A 27,300-nucleotide genomic window follows, 5' to 3' on the forward strand; every position below is an offset into this window, starting at 1 on the left:
AATGCCCCACATTTTTTCCTCAGAGTCAGAATTTGGTGACAATATACATCAAGATGTCTTGTCCATGTTCTATTTTTCTACGCAGTCGCCATCACATTCTATGGCCATACGCCAGTGTTGTGGAAGAGCACGTATTTCCTGCTGGTAAAAGCTCTTGTCTTGTACGCATAGCCATGTTTTCACTGCATGGCTGCCATTCTCGTCATCTTCAAACGGTAGAGCCAGTTGTCAAGTTGTGATGTGCCGGTTGGCACAAATAATGGCGCTGCCCGATTCAGCATGTCTGGAGCATGGCTGATCATGGAGCTCTGTTCCTGCATTTTCTGAGACTGTAAGTTTCTTTACCCATTGCCCAACTATATTCCTGTCAACTGCAGCATTGCCATACACTACACACAGATGTTTATGGATGTTCACCACGGTTTCTTTCTCTGCACACAAGAATTCAATAACAGCACACTGCTTGTAATGTGAGTCATATGTAGTCACCATTTTGACACTGTGCTATCGCTCTGTCATCTGCCAGAACCATTCGAAACTTCACCGGTGCACAGAACAAACATAAAATGTGAAGCACCAACAAGGACGTTTGTCTATGTATATTAATGGTTTTTTTAAAAAAATGTGGGCTGTTATTTATTGAAACCTTCATACATTGTTACACATAATCAGTATGTTCCAGAAATTGTTGAAAATTTATTAAAGGTGTTTCACATTAAACTTTATTATTCAGCATTTAATTATCAGTTTCTGATTGTAATAGGGCAGTTACTTTTTTTGCCCAAATTAATGTGCTAGTAATGAAACTGTAATTAAAAAGATTTTGTCTCCCAAAATTTCTTGGGGAAACATAAGATTATAAATATGGTCACTGCGTGTCAATTCTACGACATTCCCTGTCTAGCTTTTGATCTGTGAAGATATTTGGCCAGTCACTCTCTGATTAACTTAGTTCCTGAAGGATACTGTCTTCTTGTCTGTAAAACTTGGGTTGTGAACAGCTGATCTGATGTTGATCAATGACAGAAAAATTGAAGAAATGTATTTCAATCATTACATGAAAAGCCTAGCCTTAATTAAGGAGTGGGAAGCAAGAGAGAAAAATGAGTAAAACATAGTACATACTTATGCATAAAATGAACTTGCTTTGTTTGATGCTTAACTTTCTAGCAACTTCTTGATACAAGAACAGCTATTAATGTGTTATTAGCAGTTTTTATTTAAAATAAAAAAGCAACTTTTGTGTCACTAAATAAATGCATTGTGCCAAAGTGGTTTATAGATAAATAAAGAGCAAGAGCTCTAGATAAATAAAGAGCAAGAGCAGTATTACCAGGAGAGCTCAGCCTCGAGCACTTACAATGGTGGTCTCCCGTGGTGGTGGCGGAGGCTGGTTGCTGCTTCCAACCACGAGAAAGGACAGTGTGCCTGTCATACCGGCAAGGATGTCGCACACCTCGTTCACGGACTTCCCACGCATCTCGATGCCATTCACCTCGAGGATCTCGTCGCCCTCGCGGAGCAGGCCAGACTTCTCTGCTGCCCCTCCCCGCACTATCCGTCCAATGATGACAGCTTCTCCTTCGTTTCTCACTGTGGCACCCTGGAACCAAAATAGGGCTGTTACTCCCACCAAATTGTCAGCGTTGCTGTTGCTGTTGTTGTTGTTGTTGTTGTTATTTTCATTCTGAAGACAACTTTGATGCAGCTTTCCATGCTATTGTATACTGTGCAGATCTCTTCATTTCTACATAAACTATGCCCATTTAAAAATGCTTACTGTATTCAAGCACTGGTCCCCCTCTGCAAACTTTACCTCCGACACTTCTCTCGCCTATCAAACTGACCATCCCTTTCTGCTGCTTTGGAAGCCTCCATCGAACGGCTGTCGGTCAACTTTGTGGAGGATGTACGAAGAGTCAATGTGCGACAGGGTCGGTCACGGTGTGTGGATGAGGATGTTTTGTGGGTGATAAAGCTGGTGATCTAGTGAGAATTAATGGAACATTGACAAGGAAAGTTATCATAGGATACTGATCAACAATTTAGTTCCACCTGGCAAGAGACTTATTGGTCATGGGTTTCTTCTTCAGTAGGACAATGTACAGAGGGTATGTCAACAGAAAAGGAAAATGGGCAGAAATGGAGAATATCATTCGGCTGAGTTATTCACTTGACTTAAATCCTGCTGAACTTTTATGGGATAAACTTGACACAGAGGTCAGAAAACTGACCAAGTACAGAATAATTTACAGGGATGTTGGACTGCAAGATCTGCAAAAGCACTACAAAATCTTACCTCCAGAATGCCAATACTTTGTGCAGCTGTTCTGAGGGAAAACAGCAAATATTTTGAAGAAGCTACACACTAAACCATACATGTTGTATCTAGTGAAAGAGAGAGAGAAAATATTTTTTTTTAGTCCATCTAGTTTGTAGGTTGAAATAACGTATATAGCTTTTATCATGGGTGATCAAAAACTTTTGACCAGGAGTGTATAACTAATTTTGCCTTCCTCCATTTATTCTTCAAACGAAGGGGCGGAACTGGTTGTGTGAGTTCCTACATCTCTGTGGAATCCAGACTGATCTGTATGCAAGGTGGTTTCTACTATACCGCCCCTCTCTGGGAACCATATGGTAGTCTTGTCTCTCCACAGATGCTCCTCCAATGAGGCCGCATCTAGAGTGTGGCTATTCATGTTGTTGAGGCATGCCAGCTATCCCACTAGGGCAGGGTGCATGGTTTGTGGGGAGGGGGGACACCATTCTTACTGTTACAAAAACTATAACTTCTGCAGCACATTTTAATCTATTGTTATTGTAAAGTTCTTGCTTAATAGGCCCACTATTTATTATTTTCCCCTTTACACAATGCTTTATAAAATGCCACTTGATACATTCCTGACATAAACAATGTGTCATGTTGTGTGTTTACAGCCTAACATTGTAAAATACTGACAGCAAAAATGTAGATTGAAATACTGGAATAAACAGGTAAACACCTTTATTGTTCAATTACACTCTTGGCGATGAATCCTGAAACAGAGTAACAACCGTGAAATATATGACAAGGCTGAAAAAAAAATATTGACCGTACAAAAAGCAGGGCAGCATAAACGGTCACAGATTTGTATGACTTACAGAAACACTGGAAAACTTGAAGTGGCAAATGCCTGAAAATAGATGCAACTATCCAGCAAAAACTTGGTCACAAGTCTTCAATTAGCAGTATCGGGAACACTGTACAACTACCTATGTATTACTCATGTAAGGACTGCAGAGACAAGATTATACTACAAGAGGCATGCAAGACTTTTTTTTCTGGAACCAGGTTGGTTTTGTTCAGGACTCCAACACACCATGTCATTCCCCACCCTTTGGCTACAAAACCCTATCTTTCAATTCTGTCACATCACCTTTTCCATTCCAGATTGGCAGTGTGACACTAGTTGTCCAGACTGCTGGGACTATAATCTCATCAGCAGTTCTGTTAAAGAGGGTAGTAAGAATTGTGGCACCTTCTGGCCTAGGATCTTCATTACTTCACGTGTTATGTAATCAGGGCCAGTAATTTTCATCTTCTTTATCTTCTTGACCGCTTCCTTGACTTCCTGGATGGTAACTGGTAGTACAGGTCCATCAATAGGATCGACACTCAGTATTGGAGGAAGGTCAAATTCCTCATTGATGATTTTGGAGATAATAACTCCATCTGATGAGAATGTTGAGAGGGTGCCGAAGGAGTCAACCGTCTTTGTCCTCGATGTGTGTGACGTGACCGACGCCCTGGGTGGCTCGGAGACATGCTTTGGCTAAGCAACAAATTTTATTTATTCCTTCAAGTGTGTCTAGTTTATCATTCAGACAGTCATAATAAGAAGATTTAGCTTCTGTAACTGCTGTCTTGGCAGCTGCTCTCTAGCTACATTATTCTGTGACATATTTTCAAACGTTAACGTATTTTTGAGTCACCCTCTAGTACATCTTAAGACCATTTACATAGCACCATATTGCAGAGAGCTTCATGCATGTTTATACTATCAACTCCAAAATCAGTCTGAAGCAATTAGTACTGGGGAACAGTGATGTAGGACATGCTGTTTTTACTTGAACCTCTCAGAACATTAATTGAGTCAATTCCGTGTTAGTGTGCCTTCCAATTTGTATTCTGTGTTAGATTTAATTTATTAAGTACTTTTTGACAACATGCATTTCTTTAAAGACTTTTAAGAATCACAGTCGTAGATAATATTTACAAAAGGCTGACTAAACTTCATGCCCTACCAGGATGTTGGTTACATATTGATAGGCTGATCAGACATCTTGGGTTTGCCAGGACAGTCCCAGTTTTCACATAACTGTCCCAGTAAAATCATTTGGGACACACAATTGTCTTGGTTTTTAATAGAGAAACAAAATGATTTGCAATAATATTATCATTTGATTAAATAGTTTGTTAAAATCGAGTTTCTTAGAAGTAGAACATTATAGACATATGTATTTTCACAATGCCCCCTATAGGCCTACCGCATTTGGTTTAACTCTTATTACGCTTAAAGAAAGAGTAAGAGAAATATCGAAAAGAAAAGCAGGATTATCTACCTACACCTCTAAGATTAGATTGGATTAGATTCAGTTCTCACATCACAGACCCAAAAATGAGATGATTCTCTTGGGTGTAGAAAATGTCAGAAAGGATAACACAAAACACACAGAATGTTTGAATATTGTACTCACTTCCCTGATCATTTGTCAGGAGATTGTCAGATATGTTAATACATTATAGTAAACTGGAAACGCTAATACTTATAGAATGAATACACTGTCAGAATGAAACATAGTTTTGCACTTTTAATAAATTTACTACAAAAAACACCAAATCTTGACTGTTGTGACCAGTTCTGTCAAAACTGAAATCTAACAGACATTTTTGCTTAAGCTGGTCTAACAGTTCCTGTTAAGACATTCATCTATAGATCAGAAGGAGTTGCCTGTCAAAAAAATTATATTTAAATTGTGTTTCATCTGAAACCAAGTTTCTAATGGTTGCTGGCAATTTGTTGAAAATTTGGGTTCCTGAATACTGGACCTGTTTCTCGACCAATGTAGGCAACTTTAGATCTTTATGTAGACTGTTCTTATTCCTAGTACTGATACTGTGTGTTGAGCTATTGGCTGGAAATAGACATATTATTTGCATCTCGTGTCATTAAGGAATAAATATACTGAGAAGCAGTGGCTAGAACACTCAGTTCCTTGAACATGTTTCTTCATGATGTTCTTGAATTTACACAACAAATGAATCTTATTACACACTTTTGCACTCTAAAATCTTTTGCTCGCTTTGATGAGTTACCCCAAAATATGATCCCATATGATATAATAGGATGAAAGTAAAAAAAGTATGCAAGTTTTTTTTGATATGTATGTCTTACATCTGACGTCATTCACATTGTAAATACAGACTTGTTTAGGTGATTCAGCAATTCTGTGGTACGCCCTTCCCAACTGAATTTATTGTTGAGTTGTAATCCCATAAATTTAACATGTCAACCTCTTCCACCTGCATGTCTTCATATGTTATACACGTGCTGGAAGGAAATCTCTTACAGGTTCTGAACTGCATATAGTGGGTCTTTTCAAAGTTTAATGACAGTGAATTAGCTTTAAACCATTTATTAATGTCAGCAAACATTTGATTAGCAGCCATTTCTAAATCTGTAATTGGTTTGATATTTACTGCAATGTTTGTATCATCTGTAAATGAAACAAACTTAGCATCTGGCAATGTAACAGGTGAGAGGTCATTAATGTACACAAGAAAAAGCAACAGACCCAAAATATAACCTTGAGGAACACAATATGGAATCAATTCCTATCAGATGAAGACTGGTTGATTATTCCACAGGTATTTCACAATTACACCCTTTGTTCCTGTTAGTTAGATAAAGCTCAAACCATATTGCAGTACTGCCAGTGATACCATAAAATTCTAATTTACTTAGGAGAATTCAGGGAGACACACAGTCTAAGGCTTTTGACTGGTCACAGAAATTGCCAGTAGCCTCTAATTTGTTATATAATGAATTAAGTTCATACTCACTGTATATGTAAAAAGCATTCCCTTTGTCAGAACCCTTAAGGAAACCAAACTGTGACTTGGACAATATATTGTTTGCAGTCAGAAGCTTAAGAAGACACTTTAACACAACCTTTCCAAATGTTTTTGAAGGCACTGGAAAAAGTTAAACTGGTCAATAGTTGATGGTATTTCTTTATCCCCCTTCTCATAAAGAGGCTTAACTTCAGCGTGTTTTAACCAATCTGAAAGTGTTCGCTGATACGAGACTGATTTCACAATTACTTAAGGTAGAACTCAACTCACGAGAACATTCTTTGTTAACTTCATTGATTTGTTATCATAGCCACCAGAATACTTTGATTTTAAGGATTTTGCAATGGACAATACTTCTTTTAGAGAAGTGAGTGTCACTCCCATCTTACTGAAGTCATTTGTAGAGACTGGTCTCAGATATTCCATTACACTGTTTACTGAACCTGATAACCCCAAGCTGTCAGTAACATAAGCAAAGTACTTGTTTAAGAGGTTTGCAACACTAGATGCACTTGTTACCGATGTCTTATTTATTTTTAAAGTTATCTGTTCCTCTTCCCTTCTGGTCGCACCTCTGTCTGTCTTCACTATATCCCATACAGTTTTTGTTTTGTTGCTTGGTGGAATTATGTTTTTCTCATAATAAAGATGCTTAGATTTCAATTATTTGCTTCAATATTTGGCAGTATTCTTTGCAATGCTTTACAATGGACAGCTGTTCCTAGATAGTTGATGCAGTTTTCTTTTTGCTCCACATGATACCTTTATTCCTTGTGTAATCCATGGTTTATTTTTAGACTTCTCTTTGATCTGAGTTACCTTTAGGGGAAAACAATTTTAAAGTGACGTAGTTACTTTATTAACGAATGATCTGCATTTTCCATTTGAGTCCGAAATACTGTAAACATCTATGCAGTTTAAGTCTTTGAGCAATCTCCTAAAATTCTCAATTTTTGAGTGATTAATTAGCCTCCTCTGTTCAGATTTAATAGATTTTACATCCTGACACTGTTTCAACTTTAACATAAGATACTGCATGTTATGATCAGATAACCCATTTACTATTGGTTTTGTGATATGACTTTTTTCCCTAGATTTGTCTACAAAGATATTATCAATAGCAGTCTTAGAGCATTTATATACTGCAGCTGCAAAGTTTGCAGTGGGAATGAAACTGAATGACAGTGTTACTGATTGCAATAACTGTCCACTGACAGAGGTTTTCAATAAATCCACATTAAAATCACCAGCAACCACTACCCCCCCTCTTTTTTTTTAACTGCGAGATTGGACAACAGAGCTTCCAGATTTTTTATGAAGAGGTTAAAGCTTCCTGAAGGTGCTCTGTATACACTTACAATTATAAGGGACTTCTTATGAAATATTACTACTGTTACAAAAGCTTATAAGTGCTGCTCTGAGCAAATTTTGTTATTGTCAATGTTCTGGAAATTAAAACAGTTTCTGACAAATGTGGCAACTCCTCCTTTCTACATATTTTCTCTACAGAAGTAAGAGGCTAACTTGAATCCTGCAACACTTAATGTATCTATCGCAATCATCACATGAGTTCAGAGAGGCAGATTATGCCAAGTAGTTTGCTCAACACTAATTCTTCAACACGAATAAGCAACTCATTATGCGTACCCCTCAATACTTGTATATTCTGTCAATTTCTGGACATCTCCACTGTTTTAGCAATGGGAATGTCATTTTCAACCTGTCTCTGAACATCTTTCGTTTCTGCCTTTCCTACCCTAAAAAACTGCTTTTCTGTCACTTGTAATCACTGATACTTTACCACACGTGATAGTTAGCCTTTGCCTTCCCTTTCCTTGCCGTGTCTTGTATGATCCCACCTATTGATAGTCAACAGGAACCGCACCAATATGAGACCCCATACCTGATCCAAGGAGCCGTTCTACCTCTAAATTAACTCTACTAATAGAAGAGTTTAAATGAGGCAAGTCACGGCCCCTCAGAACAGATACAAGCCCAACACCAGTACGTCTCATTGCTGAAGCTATCTTGCTGACCTTCCACTTTACGATCCTTGAGACAAGCGAAATGAGAGGAGGCATGAAGTAGCTTCACTTAAACCAGTTAATCCTAGTGGGACTGCAGCCACAAGGAAGTTAATTTTGTGAAGACTGCAAGCAATGCATTGTGTGTTAGAAGTGCTTATTAATTACTGTTTGGTTTGTATGCACATTTGCCCTAACTGTCTGCAGTCAAACAAGAACTTAAATTTTTTTATGAAATGTATAATTTATATCTGATGATGGAATAGTAACATTACACAATTCATAGCATCAACAAATTGTAACTGATATGTAGTAAGTAACTAAACACTGCAGAAAATATATCCAGGCTATTACAATAAAAAGAACATATCAGTGTCTTTTATTTCTGAAGACAAGAGTTTTACTTGTGTAATGTACCTACAAATACCTTTCCATTTCACAAAATGAAGATATGTACTTCCTATTGGTTTTTCGGATCCCGCATCATCATAGGCCTATTATCGACTTCAAAATATAAGGTAAACATAAGTGTAGTAATGAAGTTAGGTACAGAGTATAAACACAAGTGTCCCAGGTTTCTCTCTTTGAAATCTGATAAACCTACTTTAACTGAGCCATTGTTCCATCAGATCAGATCAGTAGGCAACTGTAAACATTTTTTCATGAAGGTATTGACTGTCTTGTCTTGCAGCGGAATAAATGTGTTAACAAATATGATGATTAATTTTCAAATAATGGACTGTATACTTACTCTTTCTTCCATCTGCCTCATTTTCATTTTACTGCTCCTTATACATGTACCTGACCCATGAATCCGTAATTTGATTTGACATTTCATCAGTAGTGACAATCTGTGCTCTGAATTTAGTTGTATTGGTATGTAACATGCCCTTTCTTTGCACACGTTGTATCTAACGGTTGGCTCACCTATGGCAATGTGAGTGTGAATGGCTCTGGAAAATTCTACCACCGATAATATGAACAGTGACGGGTCACTCTCAGGTAAGCTGCGGCTGACCGACTCACCAACGGCTCGTTGGTCTTCTCGATGCTGACGATGCGGATGTTGCCCTCGTGCCTGGGAGGCGGCGAGCCCCTCCCCGAGCCGGGCACACCCCCTCCGCCACCCGCACTGTGCGTGGGTGAGGGTGCCGGAGAACGCGGCTCGGTGGTGGCGACGACTGCGTCGTGGGCTACCAGCAGCGCGTCCAGCTCGTAACGGGAGAGCAGGTCACACAGTTCTGCCGCCTCGGGCAGCTTGCATGGCCGCAGCACCTCCAGGCACTGCAAAAAGTGCAAACACTCACAATCTTGACCCTGCTCTACACAACCTCTCTGGGATTTATCTAGCCAATTGCAAGATTCCAATGTTTCAGTTTATTTGGAGACCATACATTGTCCATACTAGGGTTGACAATGGAAGCAAGATTGAAGAAAAAACAAGGCCTGTTTATAGGATATATTGATCCAGGAAAAGCGTTTGGTAATGTAAAATGATGCGGAATATTTGAAATTTTGAGAATATAGAGATAAGCCGTAAGGAAAGACAGGTAGTACACAATATACACAAAGATCAGCCAAAAGATTGAGCAAGGAACCGAAGTTGAAAGTACAGCCATCCAAGTGATAGCAGCATCACTTCATGAGAAATGACTGCTAGTCATCCACAGGGTACGTGATATCAGTGAATAAGTTGCCCACGTGTAGAATTGGAAAGGTGCACAATCTATCGGACTTTGACCGAGGGCAGATTATGGTGGCAAGAGGCTTGGCATAAGCATTTCAAAAACTGCACAACTTGTCAAGTGTTTGTGGAGTGCTGTGGCAAGTCTCTGCACTACGTGGCGAAACCACGTTCCGACGCAATGGGGTTGGGTGGCCAACCCTCATTACAGATGTTTGATATCATAGAGTGGGCAGATTGGTAAAACAGGACAGGCAGTGAACTGTGACAGAACTAACATCAGCCTTTGATGCTGGGCAGAGCACAAGTGCTCCTGAACACAGTGCACTGAACACTGCTAATTATGGGCTTCCACAGCTGACAACCTATGCGAGTGCCAATGTTAACACCACGACATCACCAAATACAACTGAAATGGGCACGAAACAACTGGCACTGGACAGTGGCAGAGCATTGCACGGTCTGACGAATTCCAATATCTCCTCCATCATGCCGATGGGAGGGCTCGAATCTGTCATCTTCCAGAGAAAGACACCTGTACTGCGGGAAGAGACGAAGTGGCGGCAGCTCCATTATGCTCTGGGGAACATTCGTGTGAATATCCACGGTTCCAGTGGAGCTCATCGAAGGCTCCGTGTTGGCCGAGGAGTACCACACACTCGTTGCAGATGACGTGCACCCCTTCGTGGTGATCATGTTTCGCAATGGCAGTGAAATTTTGAGCAAGATAATGCGCCGTGTCACGAGGCCAGGAGTGTGATGGAGTGGTCTGGGGAGCACAGTGGCGAGTTCCAACTGAGGTTCTGGGCCCCCAACTTACCAGATATGAATCAGATTGAATACATCTGGGATGTGGTTGAATATGATGTCAGAGCTCGCTGCCCCCATCCCCAGAATTTGTGGGAATTAGGTTACTTGTGTCTGTATCTGTGGTGCCATCAACCCCCCCCCCCCCTTCCAGCAGCCTACCAAGCCCTCGTTGCTTCTATGCTGTGATGCATTGCCCCTATTATCTGTGCCAACAGTGGACATGCTAGCTGTTAGGTAGGTGGTGATAATGATGTGACTGATCCCTGTACAAGAACCAAGAGGGAACAGTAAGACTGGAAGACCTAGAATGAAGTGCTCAGATTAAAAATGGTGTAAGACAGGGATACCGGCTATACTGTTTCATCTATACTTCGAAGAAGCAATGATGAAAATACAAGAAAGCTTTAAGAGCGGAATCAAATTTCAAGGTGAAAATATAAAAATAATACGATTTGTTGATGACATTGCTATCCTCAGTGGAACTGAAGAAGATTAACAGAATGTGTTGAATCGAATGAAGTCTGTTGAGTGCTGAATATGGATTGAGAGTAAATAGAAGAAAGACAAAAGTAACGAGAAGGAGCGCGAGAAACTTAACATCAGAATTGGGGATCAGGAAGTAGATGAAGCCTAGGTGCTCTAATCAAATAAAATCATATGGTTCCAGAGACCTTTGTAAGTCTCAAACATCTATGCCTTGGTTTCAGGCACAATATCCCACTTCGTTCTATGCAGAATATGGTTCAACATCAATCTTCCGAATGCAATGTTGGAGTTTAGGGGGAATACTGAGTGGGCTATGCGTGAATGGAAATTTGGACTGAGGAGAGAGGCGAGCTGGGGTAGTCCTTGCTGAGCAAGGAACCCAAGTTCAAATCCCTGCCTTGGTACACATTTTCATTCATCTCTGTAGTCTATATAACTCTATTTTGTTATCACTACAGTAACATCACATACCCTCTCAACCTGTGAAGTTTCATCTTGTTTCCCACTCCCCTTCTTACTGCTTCAGTTTTTCTTTTTTTTCTGACAGTATTATATAAGTTGAACAGAACTGGCGACAAAACTAAACCCTGGGGGACACCATTTTTAAGTTTCTGGTGTCTGCTTAATTGACTGCCGAGAATCATTTGAAAATCTCAAACACAACATGTTGTCTAGGAGGTGTGTTCAAAAAGAAACCGAACTTGTGAAATATCGCGCCAAGCAGCATAGAGAGCGCATTCTAGTGCATAGCGTGCACCTAGCGGCAGGTTTAGCCAACAAACTGCCGTTTGCCTCGTGTCACTCGGAAAATTAGCAGGCCAACCACAGCCGCTGAAGTAAGCATGTGTAGAGCCAGCTCTTCAGATTACTGCAATGAAGGAGATGAAGGAGCTTGAAGAACTAAGTGCGTGTGTGAAATGCTGCTACAAACTTGGCAAAACTTTCACAGAAATATTTCAAACGCTTAGCCAAGCACATGGGGAGGACTGTATGAGTCGCACACAGTGCTATGAGTGGTTTAAACATTTTCAGCGGTGCAGAATGTCGGTCTGTGACGATTCCAAGTCTGGAAGTTCTTCAATATCAACAGCTGATGGCCATGTGGATAGCGTTCGTGCTGTGATTCACCGAAAACGTCGTTTAACTGTTTGGGAAGATGCTGAGGAGGTGGGCATCAGTGTAGGATCATGCCATCAAATTTTGAGTGAAAAACGTGAGATGCATCGTGTCAGTGCAAAAATCGTACCGCGTCTGTTGACTGAAGATCAGAAACGGACACTTGTTGAAATGGGAAGGAAGTGCCCCAGCAGAGTTTTCCCTGTTTCCCATGCTGAAAAATACCTTGAAAAGACGTCGTTTCCAAACCACAGAGGAGATACAGGACAATGCAACGAGCAACCTGCGCGCCATCCCACAAAATGTATTCCAGGAGGCGTTCCAAAGCTGGAAGAAATGATGGGAACGGTATTCGGCCAGCAGAGGGGACTATTCTGAAGGGGGTAGCGCTTAAAACATCGAACAATAAGCAATAAAGCTGATACAGCAAACGTTTGGTTTCTTTTTGAACACAATTCATATAGGCCTATCATGGTTTGGCAGTGTATAGCACTTGCGGATTTGTAAAGGATTCCTTCTCAACAATAAAGAATGTTTCAAAAAGGACTCAACAAATTAAAAAATTCACATACATTTATTGAAAGAAGATACAGAGCTGGGTCTAGTGTTATTTTGTAGGGAAACACTTCATGTTTTTTTTACCTTAAACTAAAGATGTTGTATATGGCTTCCGTTGCTTATCCTGCACAGATCCCATTGGAAGTCAATTTCTTCCAAAACTCGCTGTAAAATTGCAGGTGCAAAATGCTCAGTGATGGCACAAATTCTTGCTCAAGTTCAGGTAGAGAAGCTACCACAGGAGGTACAAACACGATATTCTTCGTGAATCGAAAAAAAAGGGACCGTACACTTGGTTCTTGCACGATGCACAAAAATCGTTCTGTTTAGGGCTATCACAAACATGGTGCAATGTTTGACGAGGATTTTCACTGCCTGAAATCCTACAGCTGTATGTCTTAAGTGAAAAGTGGACACATCAAAAAAGATGATTTTGTCCAAGAAATATTCATCCCCATATAATCGATTTAACATATCTGCACCGAAGTTCTTCCGAGCAATTTTATCCGTGTCTTTTATTGTTTGTACAATCGTCAATCTGTACGGTTTCAAACGCAAACAGTTTCTCGATACATGCCCAAACAGTTGTATGTGCGATCTGCAGTTCACGAGATGCATGCCGGGTCAATTTCGCAGGGCTGTTGACAAAACATTGTCTCATTCGCTCGACGATGTCGTGAGATGTGGTTGGATGACCTGATGTTTCCCCATGTCTCACGGAGCACTCTGTTTCTAGAAAACATTTGCGTCACTAATAAATTACAGGCCTCTAGGAGGATCTTCAGCATAGTCGGTACAGAAATTACGCTGAACTGTTGTCGCCGACTTCGATTCTTCAAACCAAAACAGACAGCTAGCACGCTCGGGTCCATTGAAGGCAGCCATCTTTAACGCAACTGCCGCTAGCGCTCCTCACGGTGCGATCCGGGACTAGCGAACTACGCGAGACAAAACTTTATGTGGATAAAATGTTCTCGGGTTTCCAACCGCGTCAATTGCTTATAACTACACGAGCTTTCGGCCAAGCACTTCTTGGCCATTGTCAACTGTTATGACCGCCAGTGGGCTGTCGGTGCGCCCTTATATACGGTAGCCGCCAGCTGTGACGTCTCTGGTACCCGTGACATTGCCATATATGGGCACGTTTTGAGTCGGCGTTCGATGTGCCCTCTTCAACCGCGCGATCGCTGGATGCCACGCAGCGCTGAGCTGCAAGCCACTGTCTCTATTCAGGGTAATTTTTATTTCAATAGCTTCCTTTATTAAACTGTCCCAGAAGCTGTTCGAGCGAGCCACGACAGAGGTATAGTCAGATTTTATGTGGTGACCATTTTCTAACGCATACTCAGCTGACGCAGATTTCTCTGGATAGCGTAGGCAATAATACCTCTCGTGGCAGTTTGTAACACTTGACAATGGCAAGGAGTGCTTGGGTGAAAGCTCGTGTAGTTTTTAAGCAATTGACATGGTTGGAAACCTGAGAACATTTTATCCAATGTTATCTCTGCGAGACTCTGCATTCGTACAAAACTTTGTGTATTTCCCTATAAATTGACACTACAATGGCCTCTGTAGAAACTACGAATTAATTTATATGAATTTTCAAGGTTGTACAGACTTTTTGAAACACCCTGTATTGTTCATCGATTTAAATCTACGAGACCCTACCCAAAATTTTCCGGAATTTGAATATTGCGCCCAAACAATCGACAGTACAAACTCGCGAGGAGCAGGTGCAGAGGAGTGGGCCGGGAGACCCAGAGAGAGAGAGGAGGCTAGAGTGGAGAATCTTTGGCTGATACTTACGTCCCTGGAGAGGGCGTGCGCGTTGTCGGCGGCGGGCGGCCGGCAGAGCCCCCTGGCGGCGGCGCGCTGCACCCTGTTGTGGACTGCGAGCGCGCGCCCGAACTGCGGACTCAGCAGCAGAGTCTGCACGGCTGCGACCTGCGCGCCCAGCGCCGAGCCCGACCCCACACCGTCGGCGGCGCTCTTCTTCAGCAGCAGCTGCAGCCGCTGCAGCGACGCCACCAGCTCCCCGTACCCTGCCGAGCACACCAGGAGAGCCATTAATGGATCCCAAGTCCCGAGGACCGGATTCACTTCCTCGTCTGACAAACTGGCGTCCACACACGCCTTTCTTCATGTCGCCAAAGATCGGTGAAAGATCTGCACTGTGCTGTAGTGTCACGGAATAGTAAAGAGTTGGAAACGTGGAATATTGTCAAAGTTTCGTTGCCCATGCCGAGAGCCGGAGGCAGTAGGTTAGCCAAGAAGTAAGAGGATTGCACATGTATCGGAATGTGTCGTCACGCAGGGGCAGTGGCCCGGTTACACACAACAGGCGAGAGAGAATTGCTTAGCACGCGGGTTTGTGTTCGACGGAGACTTCCGTAGAGTGGAAGACAGAGGTATAGCGTCAGCTGTACTGCATTTCATAACTTCGCGTAAGTCTGCCGTAACAGCACGTAACTGTGTCACAAGAACACCTAAGGGGCGAGTACGACAGATGAATCAGCAGTATAAGTGGAACGAATGCGGTCATTACAAACGAGCATGACGTCAGGACGTCGCTCGTGCTTCCTTTAAATACGCCAGCTTTGATAGCAACAAGGCACTCGCAGTCAGACTTGCAGTTAGATGTGTACTGGGGCGCTGCGTAGCGCTCAGCTCAGTGACCGACATGCTAATCTTTGTTAAGGAGATGTAGCAGTAAGGACGGCCCATCCAGCAGCAGACGTGAGGGGACAGTACCAGCTCTGGTCCTCTCTGCTGCCGCTGTCAATCATCGACCCAGGATTAGCAGACATCGCGGCAGACTCGCTCGCCGCCAATGCTGACCACATCAGTGAGCCGTCATCGAGATCGTGTGGGGCATAGGCCCTGTGCATCCGCCGTCACAGCCGGGTGAGCCGACGATGCTGGGGGACTGCAGCCCGTTCCGCACGTCCACCGCAGACGAGCCACCAGGAGGAGCAGGGAAGAAGACGGGGTGGGATAGAGTACACTCCGCACTACGAGAACACCTCTCGTGCCAACAGCGCCGGGACTCCAACCCGGAGCCTCCTACCTGCAGCGGCCCGCTGTCCGCCGCCGGGCCGCCGGCCAGCCGGGCGCCGCCAGCCATGCACGGCCAAAGTAAAGGCATTCCACTGCCACGTCATAGCACGCGGCGCTGCGCTAGCGAGACTGGTGCGACCCGGAGCTGGTGTCATCGCTCCGAGTCAGCGAGGACTCGGGAAAGGTCGTTGATATCACCAAGCTCAGCCAGCCTGTGTTACGCGGGCCACATTGTACTCGGCAGGAATAAAGGTGTCATGAATTAATAATGTTTCTTTGGCGTTTCTGACGCGTCCACAGTCATTTCCTAACATCCTGACAACTGGAGAGGTCACCGCTCAGCCTCCAGTTGACTGTACGAGACCGGGATCACCGGGGCACCTACAGTACAGATGATGTCGCAGCGTTACCCAATCAGATTGCTGAAGCGTAGCCTTCATTCGATTGGCAGTGTGTGGGTGGGCGTTATCGTGGGACGGGACGATTCTGTCCGACAGCATTCGCAGTTGTTTCAATTCCACGGCACATCGCAGTTTCTACAAACTGTCTTCGTAGCGTCGCACATCAACAATGATTCCGCTCTCGAGGAAATCGACAAGCGGAGGACTCCTGCAGTATGAGGAGGAGAGCATTGTGACTTAACTGAGACTTGCGATGCGGGATGTTTCCATTGCTGGTTTTACCACTTGCCATCTGGCTGTCAGAACACTGTCGGCCGGAATCGTCCAACTAACGTCGGCTGCCCTGTGAGGCTGTTTGCAGACGGTGCAGTTGTCTGGAAGAAGGTACCGACGTCAGGAGACTACATCTCACTGCAGGAGGACCAGCAGAGGATTGGTGAATAGGGCAGGGACTGACATGTGACACTGGTTGCTTGGCTGGATGGTTAAAGGGACCAACCTACAATGTCATCAATCCCTTTGTCCTCGAACAGACAGGCCTGTGCGACTGTAGACCAGAGAGAGCCTATCCTCAGGCTGCCAATCTAATAGAGGCAACTTTTCACACAACCCTCCACACACCGTAATTTTTCACCATGCGACTCAATGAAAGACACGCATGGGTGTCAGTTTCAATCGGACGAAGAAGTGCGAGAGTCAGAATGGTTGTGGATCAGTCAGCAGCTGACAACATTTTACAAAACAAAAGTTTATCATCTCGTCTACTAGTGGGGTAAATATGTTATGAATGTCTTAAAGCTTGTGCTGATTACTTTTGAGTAGAATCATTCCATGGTCCCAGAGTGGAGTGTGTTCAGTTTTCATTTGACTGCATTTTATAGCAACATTATACCGTAGATCGCTGGAGCATTGAAGGGTACCTAATGACTGGAAAAAAGCGCAGGTCATTCACGTTTTCATGAAGAGTCGTAGTACAAATGCACATAATTATAGGTCTATATCGTTGATGTCAATCATTGCAGAAATACGGAACACGTTTTCTGATCACGTATTATGACGTTTCCGGTGAACAAAAATCTCCTCCTTTAAAAATCAATACGGATGCTGCAAACAGAGATCTTGCAAAACTCAGCTTACTCTGTTCCTCCATAAGATTCACAGCACTGTTGACATTGAAACTCAGGTTGATGACATGTTATCTGACTTCAGGAAGGCATGTACAAGCTTACCGAGTACCGTACCAGACATGTGACAGTTTTCTAGGCTTCCTTCAGGCAGTACACAACACGATGCTCTTAACAGAACAAAATCAGCAGATGTAAAGGTAATTTCAAGAGTACCTCAGGAAAGAGTGAAAGGATCATTAAAGTTTATAGTTTGTTTTAATGATTAGTGGATAACGTCAGATGATCCATGAGGCTGTTTGCAGCCACTTACAAGAGACTGCCTTGAGAAGACTAGCAAACCAGACATGGCAAGAGAAGCACACAGAGACAAAAGATGAACAAGTCTAACAGACCATGCGAGAGAGGGGGGAGAATAGTTTGAGCAGGTAGGATGAGGACTGTGCTCGACCACCACGGCTGCAGCCTGGTCAGGGCCAGAAGATGCAACAGAGTGTTCTGCCAACACCTCAATGGGCCAATAAGATTAAGCAGCCCTGCAGCCCTCCAGCCCTCCCTTAAGGAGAATTGAAAAACCCTGATTCATGAATAAAACAAACTATGTCAGCCACTGGGGTATCATCTCCCAACACCAGGGGTAGCGAGTCAGGGGGATTAAGAGTCCGCCACGGGGCTGCTACGTTGGGGTAGTCCAGCAAAATGTAGACCACTGTGAAACGGGAGCCACAATAACAGTGGATTGGGTCCTCGCTATGAAGGAGATGACCACGAGTCAACTACTTACGGCCGATGAAGAGACGGAAAAGGACAGTAGAGTCCTTGAGAGAACTTAACGGAGGACCTCCGCAGATTCGTAGTCTTCTTTATCACCCACAATTGCTGAAGTCAATGCGACCCATTCCATATTCTATGCACCTAAAACTTGACAGCATAATACCAATTGGAGGTCTGTTTCGAGAATACCAATCTCAAGGGTTGGGTTACTGGTAGCCAGTTTGGCCAGGCTATCAGCGAGTTCGTTTCCCACGATCCTGACATGGCCTGTGGCCCAAACTAATGTCACTGAGCATCCACATCGTTCAAGAGCATACGGGGAATCCTGGATAGAAATGACCAAGTGGAGGTGAGTGTAGTTGGCCGATCAAGATCTTGCAAACTGCTCAAGGAGTCGCAGCAGAAGAGAAGGGACCCATCAGTACAACAACAGATATGTTCAAGAGTAGAAGATGGCTACCAACTCCATAGTGAAAATACTCCAGTTATAAGACAGAGCAGTCCAGATGCTTAGGTGAACTGTGAATGTGGGCAGCATAATTGACAAGCTGCTGTTGGCACCTGATCCACAATGGAGTAACTCCAGCCTCCACGAGTGAGCTATTATGAGGGGTAGTTTGAAAGGCTCCTGTCAAGTTGAACCTCACAGGGGAGTATCAGATCCAGTATCTGCAACGCCAAGGGTGATGTCAGACCATATGCCAGACTCTCATAACTGAGGTGTGATCATATCAGGGCTTTGTAAAGCTGCAGAAGTGTAGTGTGGTGTGGTCTGCACCCCAGCTAGTGTTTCTAAGGCAGTGAAGTGTATTAAGGTACTGCCAGCACATTCACTTAATATGGCGAAGATGGGGAATCCATGTGAACTGAGAACCGAAGACGGTCCCAAAAAACGATAAGTCTCCACCACATTGAGCAGTTGGTCATCAAAGTAAAGTTTTGGTTGTTGGTGAATGGTACGACATTGACAGAGCCCTGTGGAATCCCATTCTCTTGGATATGGGGGCGGGGGGGGGGGGGGGGGGTATTGCGGTAAGCGCCAAATTGAACCAATAATGTACAGTGTGACAGGAAGTTCTGGATGAAAATTGGGAGTGGACCCCGAAGATCCCATTTGTGTAAGGTAGCAAGGATGTGGTGTCATTAGCCTTTTGCAGTTCAAAGAAGGTGTTGACATTGGGCAAAATCTGTGAAGATGGCCAACTCCAGGTAAACCAGATTATTAGTAGTGGAACGGCCTTGTCAAAAACCACCCTTGGATGGAGCCACAAGACCCCAAGGAGCCAACACAGCCACCAGCTCACCATGCGTTCAAGCCACTTACATTGGTGAGACATATTGGGCTATAACTGTCCGTCTCTAGAGGATACTTAACCTGTTTCAGTTCTGGGACAATGACGCTTTCTCACCATTGCGATGGGCGAAAGATGGCTAAGTTATGGCACTGACAATCTACCAGTAGGTGCTCCACCATTTGGTTGTGGATGCAGTCAGGGTGTGGGCTGTATCGGCTGTATCGACAGTGGGCTAGGACACTGACAAATTCCCACTCACTGAATGGAGCGTTGTATGGTGTATAGTGAAAGATAATTGCTTTCGCTCCAACCGCTGTTTTAGGGCATGAAATGGAGGTTGATAATTATCAGACGCTGAGGTTCGAGCATAGTACACAGCAAAATGTTCAGAGATGGTATCTGGGTCAGTGTAGACAGTGCCATTCAATATAATACCAGGTATGCCAGCAGGAGTCAGGTTTTCATAATTCGATGGTTGAAATGTACCATTCCCAGAATTCTCACTTCCTTTTTATTAGGTAGCAGAGCTGGGCATGGAGGTGCTTAAAGGTAAAGATATGCTCCATTGATGGGTGCTGCTTATGGTGTTGGAGATCCCACTTCTGATCTCGAATGGCTTTTGCGATTTCTGAGGACCACCAAGTTACTGTCTTCGGATAGGCCAGGCCCGAGGAAAAGAGGATCACTACATCAACTGCCAAAAGAATGGCAGTTGTATTCTGGACTGCCGTATCGATATCTCCATGCAGTGGGGAGCCAAGGTCGGTAGCAGAGGCGAAAGTATCCCAGTCAGCACTGTTGAGAGCCCATCTGGGCAGGCGTCCAGGGAAGTGGCACTGAGGGAGGGACAGGAAGATCATGAAGTGGTCACTACCACACAGGTCATCGTAGACGCTCCAGTGGATGGATGGGAAAAGACATGGGCTGGCAAAGATTGAGCAGATTCTGTGCATCAAATTGAAGTGTGTGGGGGTATACCAGTATTCAAGAGGCAAATACCAAATTGTGCCAGTAATTTTTCGAGGTCTTCAAACCACAGCCAGTGACCTTGGTTCCATCCCACAAATCTCTGAAATCACTCAAGATTAGGAAAGGTACGGGAACTGAGAACACACTGCAAACAGTACATTCTGAGACCGCCATCAGGAGGGAGGTAAACATTGCAGACGATAATATCCTGAAATGACCTTACGCAGAACAGCCAAGCCACTAAAGCTCGATTAAGAGGTACAAGTTCGTTATATAGAATGTCTAGAACATGTGTGCAAACTCTGCCCAACACTCTGTCATAGGCAGCACAATTCTTACAATATCCGCAGTATCCACGAAGAACTGGGGTGTGTGTTGCTGGAAACCAAGTCTGCTGAATGGCAATGCAGAAGGCAGGTGAAGTGCTTAAAAGATGTGGTAGCTCAGCCAGGTGGTGGAAAACAACGCTACAATTCCACTGGAGACTAATGTTGTCAATGTACAATGAGGCTATGAAGGGACCAAGGGGACGAGTTATGCCTTAGGGTCACCTGCTGCCATTGGTTGAGGGGTTCCTTTGTATGGTGCGAACCAGGGCCTCAGGGACTGCCAGAACATTCGCCTTGTCTGCAGAAGTGGAACAAGTGGGACCTGGTGGCAAGGGGCCCACCAGAGTGTTCTCCTTCTTGGAGAATTTTTTCTTGTCTTTCCTTTCCTTAGAGCATTTTGATGATTGCAAGGGCTTCTCTGAATCAGTTTCAGATAATGATGACAATTGTGAAGCCCTGCGACACTGGCTGGTGTCCAGTTGTAGACTAGTGGAAACCTTGGAAGTAAGTGTCCTGAGGGACCCCTCCCTGCCGAGAGAACCTGGAGGAAGGTGATTTGTCTCCAGATGGAAGGTTGGGACCAATGTCTCTCATGGTTGGGAAGCCATCGATCCCAGAGTAGGTGTGTGGGAAGCAGCAAGAGGGGAGCCCCCAACCATCAGGTGGGTAGGAATGGTAGAGCGGTCTTGATGGCCAACTGTAGGTGATGTAATGGGCTGGAGTGCCATCACCAAAGGGCCGACGTCGTCATAGCTATAGTATATGACGTTGTTTGACATGTTGTGTGCAACTGCTCATATTACTTCTTGGCCTATTGGTAACTGAGTTTGTCCAGAGTCTCGCTGTATTTTCTTTTCTCTGTGGAAAACAGTGCAATCTGGCAAGCAGAAAGAATGTTGTTTTTCACAGTTGACACAGATGGGGGGGGGGGGAGGGGGAGGTAAACAGGGAGTGTTCCCACGCAGCAATCGTCCGTAATCTCTGCAGATGGGGCAATGAAAAGACAATTGCCCAAATTTCAAGTACCTGAAGCGCTGCATTTGGGGGGGGGGGGGGGGGGGCATAATTTCACATCGCAACGGTATACCATCACCTTGATCTTTTCAAGCAATGAATCGGCCTCAAAGACCAAGATGAAGGCGCTGCTAGAAATCCTATTGTCCTTTTGCCCACTATGTACATGATGGACGAAGTGTACACACCATTGCTACAAGTTGGCGTGTAGCTCACTATTAGATTTTAAGAGCAGGTTTCTGTGGAAAATGATGCCCTTTAGACTGTTATGGGGAGTGGCAGTCACTCGTATGTCATCCAGCTTGTTACAAGTGAGCAATGCCTGTGACTAGGCAGGGGATGCCGCTTTGATCAAAACTGGTCCAATTTTCATTTTAGAGATGGCTGCCACTTCCCCAAACTTGTCTTGTAAGTTCTCCAAAAAGAACACGGGCTTTGTGGCCAAGAAAGAATCGCCATCAGTCCTCATACAAACCAAGTACTGCAAGGACTATTTCTCTGCTTGCCACTTAGCTTTACATTCCTCCCATAAAGCCAGCGAAGAGAATATTTTAAGGTCATAGCTCTCAGGATTAAATGAAGACTTTCCTGCCATAGAAACTGCTGGGGCAATACGGGCACCAGCAGGAGAGCTTCTGTGAAGTTTGGAAGGTAGGAGACGAGGTACTGGCAGGAGTAGAGCTTTGAGGACGGGGCGTGAGTCGCACTTGGGTAGCTCAGTTGGTAGAGCACTTGCCCGCAAAAGGCAAAGGTCCCGAGTTCGAGTCTCGGTTCGGCACACAGTTTTAATCTGCCAGGAAGTTTCATATCAGCGCACACTCCGCTGCAGAGTGAAAAATCTCATTCAGGAGGTAACTTCATTCGCTTAATTTGCAGTTCACCTGTCACAGTGCCACCCACCCTGACCAGAGGCTATCCCTGTGGGGGCCAGTAATGCACTGCTCAGAGTCTCCGCGTAGGCACATATTCCTTGGTATACAAGGGGAGTTTTCAGCTCAGGTACCAACAGTGCAATTCCTGTAAAGTCAGGGGGGCTACCACTGTGCAGGTACTTGACGACCCCCCCACAAGGGGATGGCTGCCATGCTGGGTTTTGGGTGTATTACTGTATTAAAGCTAAGGCTGTACAGATAGAAAGGCACAAAGTTGGAGCACACATCACGTTGGGTGACCTCCCTGTATGAACAGCACTTCTTGAGAATTTTGAAAATTGGTGGCAAGTCAAACCCAAAAAGGGGAACCATACGAGGGTTGTACCAAACGTAAGGTGCCCATATTTTTTGCAAATATAAAACATTGTTTATTGTTATTAATTTATACATAATTGAAAGTTTACACTTTTGTCTATTTTTCAACATAGTCTCCATTTTTTTTTCGGCACACTTTTGAAGACAGTGCTCCAGCTTTTGTATTCCAAAGTCGAAGAAGTCTCCCGACAACCCACTGAGGAAGCGTGTGACCTCTGCTCAGACTTCATTGTCGCTCTTGAGGCATTTGCCACCTAAGTGTTCCTTTAGCTTGGGGAAGAGGTGACATTCGCCAGGGGCTAAGTCCGGGCTGTACGGGGGATGGGGCATAACATTCCACCCAAATTTCTTCAAAAGCTCTTGTTTGACGAGTGACGTGCAGTCGAGCATTGTCACAAAGAAGCACTATTCCCTCCGTCAGTCGTCCTCTCCGGCGATTCTGGATTGCTCGCCAAAGTTGGGTCAATATTTCACAATATCTGTCTGAGATTATTGTCGTCTCAGGTTGCATGAACTTGATGAGAAGTACCCCATCCTGATCCCAAAATGTAGTCACCATGAGCTTTCCTGGGACTGCATTTGTTTGAATTTCTTTGGTGGCGGTGACCTGGAGTGACGCCACTGACGTGAATGTTGTTTTGTTTTTGGGGTGTAATGAAACACCCACGTTTCATCTCCTGTGACGATAGAGTCCAACAACTTCTCCTTGTTGCCTCCCCTTCACACTGTTGAAGAACCTTGTGATCACAGCCAAGACATTGTCCATTGTGTCCGTCAGTCAGCATCCGGGGGACCCAGTGAGCACACAGCTTGCGATAACCTAACGTTACTATTAAAATTCTTTCAGTTGTGCCGTGGGAAGCTTCAGGAATGCGCTCAACAAATTCACGGACAGTGACCCTCCGATCTTTGAGCAGATCACTGTTGATCTGGACAATCGCATCCGAAACCGGGGTCTTCCACTCCGTTCTTCATCGTGAACGTCCGTGCGACCCTCAGCAAAAGCCCTGCACCATTTGCGGATGCGCTGAACGGACACGCACTCTTCACCATAAACCTCAGTCAGTTGCCGATGAATCTTCACGGGCGGTAACTTCGTTGCGTGGAGAAACCGGATTGCTGCTCGAACCTCGCACTTGGCGGGAGCGGCGATCATCTCTGACGGCTGCCAAGCCAACACTGAGCGACGTAGCGAATCACGGACGGGCGGCATCGAGAGTGGGGGAACCACTGCGCACGGCACTGTTGTCGGATTTAGCCTGGCACCTTCCCTCGAGGCTGTAGCTCATTGGGAACCTTACTTTTGGTACAACACTCGTATGTTTATTTAATGAAAAGTTGTACAATACGCCAGAAGTGGAAACTCGAGGCCCTATCATAAATCAGGTCCAAGCACGGTCAGCATCAAGAAAACCATCCGGTGGAGAGGCAGAGGGCGAAAGGGATAGTGGAAGTATAAACATGCCTCACGTAAAGGAAGTAATGTTGCAAAGGCTTGGGGCCCTGTAGTAGCTAGGTGGGTACTCACAAAAGAGTTATGAGTTCCCTGGTGTGAGGTGGCACTGAACGCAAATAAATGTAACATTTTGGACATTCATAGGAAAAGAAATCCACTGCTGTACAGTTACAATTCTGGTGAGAAATCGATGGAAAAATAAGCTTCCTAGGAGTAACCATATAGAGCTATCTAAGGCGGAATGACCGCTTAATGTTTATTGTGGGACAAGCAGATGCCACCCAACACTTGTTCGTCCGATTCTTGAGTACTGTCAAACAGTCTGGGCCCCTTACCTGGTAGGACTGGTACAAGAGATGGAGGAGGTCCAACGAAGAATGGCGCGTTTCTTCACGAGAGCACTTCGGAGATGCCCAATGGACTCCACTGGCAGACGCTAAGAGAGAGTTTCAATCTGCTGGGACGTTTCAAAGACAGTGTTTTCAGCCAGGTGACGCCTTCGGCAACCGCTGATATTTCGAGTGGTGAACGCCCTGTCACTATAAGGCGCTGAGCAAGACAAGTTAAATTTAAATTCTCGTCACGAGGAGTATATGCCGAAAGATCTCTCTCTCTCTCTCTCTCTCTCTCTCTCTCTAAACACTAGCTACAAGAAAACCAAAGACGAGCAACGTCAGAAGCTATCGACAGTGAATATTAATAACCAACGGGTGAGGTAGCATCAACTCTGTTCCTCTGTTGTTTGACCAGGGGGAGAGTAACACCTCACGCAGAATTTAAGCAAAAATCTTTATGTCTAATGGCAATGTCACTTACTAATTTAATCTCAGTTTCCTTCTCAGTAAGACTCTCACAGTACTTAGAAGAACTTGCAGGAATCTCCGTTTTGTATTTTCTACTGGACGACCAAGATAATATTCTGCAATACCAGATACGCTCGGCTGTCGCGAGCGTGTGTGACGCTTGTGCTCAGTACACCAACCCTCGGCAGTCCCGATAGTCTGACACATGAAGCAAGTGCAGCGAAGACGGTAGACACCAGCCTACACAAGCAACATCACCCTTTACTGATCCCACAAGCGCTCTAATCTTAGATGGCGGTAGAAAAACACATTTCAAATTACACTCCCGCAGAATACGACCATTCCTATTGGAAATGCTTCTCGCCGAAGACAAAGAAGCGCTAGACTTCTGGTGTTTAACATTAGCAATAGCACACGTATGGTCAGAAATGCTATTTGTCGTACACGGCGGCTGACCGAGTGAACTGCGTGACGAATATTCCAGAGTCATAATAGGGAGTGTAAACATTGTATTTTTATGAACTGATTTAATGTAAAGTTATTTACCGCTCCGCTACCTTGTGAAATACTAAAACATTGCCACTCCAAAGTAATATAAGCCTCCAAATAACGACTCCAGTGCTAGCATTAAACATAGCTGTTGACATGTAATTGGGCTATTATAGCAGAGCGTACATATTTTTAACTTCTCATAACGTTTGTGAACGGATGAAAATCGGTTTTCTTCTTCTTTAATTAGAAAAAATCACAACAACGTACAGCACAAAAATAAGAAATGGTAACACGGATTAAATTCAACTGCAAGTAAGAAATACTAAAACAGGGATTGGTGATAGCCGATAGTGCTGTGGGTGTATAGATAGTTTTAGTCTATCATTGGCCTTGCTGTCTATCAATAGTGCGTATCCTTTTTTAGTTGTATGATTGAAAATCAAAATGTCTCTCAGTTTCCCTACACAGCAACTTGGATGTCCTCGGGGTCAATTCTAGCGCCCGACTCTAAGCGTCAGCTTTGAGCTATGACGTCACACCTAAGGCAAAAACTATACACAGAGGCAAACAAAAGAATATGGCTTGCGATGAAATTACAATCACAGTTCACGTGATTAATTACTTAGCCACGAATTATACAGAGAAGAAATGAAGGTAATGAAAGTAAGAACAGAAAAATGTGTGTGTCTGAAATAAATTATTATTTTAATTTATGCAAGGAACAGAAACACAGAGAACCTTTACATCCATTATAGTAAAGCGCACTGTGCACTCGAAATATTCAGAAACAGCGTTAATTTATACTAACAATAATAAATAATAATAATAATAGTAACAATAATAACAATAATTATAATATTAATAATTATTATTATTGAATGAAGGGAACTATCGCAGGGAAGTGGGAGAAACTAAAATGTAACACAACAATGGGAAAATTCAGATAAACAATAACATATATGAAACATAAAAACAATGGTAGCATAAAATGTGGAGAAACCAACACGGAAATCTTAGAAGACACAGCAATACACAACCAACGAAAATTCATAAAAAGTAACAAATACTGGAATCGATGACTAGAATTAAGCTATATACATCAATTCCAGTTACCGATTCCATCCACTCGACGGTTTGTTGTTTAGACCGTTTTCGCAACGAGTTTTAGAACTACAGTGTTACAGGATTTTATTCTCTTCACTATTATCGAAAAGAAAAAAAAAGATTGGAATCGGTGCCTACAATATTTGTTACTTCTTTGCAGTAGTCCAGCGATGAATAAGAACTCTACAAATCCTACAAAAACCGAGTCTTCTCTCTCTCTCTCTCTCTCTCTCTCTCTCTCTCTCACACACACACACACACACACACACACACACACACACACAAAATTATGAACCATCTAATGGTTGGAATCTGTAACTAGAAGTGACCTCCTATATAAGTCAATTCTAGCTATCAATTCCAACTTTTCTACCGAGCGAGGTGGCGCAGTGGTTAGACACTGGACTCGCATTCGGAAGGACGACGGTTCAATCCCGCG

General features: G+C 43.9%; 1 protein-coding gene across 1 annotated transcript in view; it reads right to left on the reverse strand.

Moving 5' to 3' along the window:
* LOC124717377 (protein PALS1-like) overlaps nucleotides 1–27,300 on the reverse strand; it is a 550,527-nt gene that overhangs the window by 45,054 nt on the left and 478,173 nt on the right. Inside the window, exons 6-8 of the mRNA XM_047244219.1 lie at nucleotides 14,603–14,838; nucleotides 9,169–9,426; nucleotides 1,361–1,603 (exon numbers count right to left, since the gene is read on the reverse strand). Coding sequence (XP_047100175.1) covers nucleotides 1,361–1,603; nucleotides 9,169–9,426; nucleotides 14,603–14,838 — 737 coding nt within the window. The remainder of the gene's footprint in view (nucleotides 1–1,360; nucleotides 1,604–9,168; nucleotides 9,427–14,602; nucleotides 14,839–27,300) is intronic.

This window comes from Schistocerca piceifrons, chromosome 9 (genome assembly GCF_021461385.2).
Source record: "Schistocerca piceifrons isolate TAMUIC-IGC-003096 chromosome 9, iqSchPice1.1, whole genome shotgun sequence".
NCBI lineage: Eukaryota > Metazoa > Arthropoda > Insecta > Orthoptera > Acrididae > Schistocerca > Schistocerca piceifrons.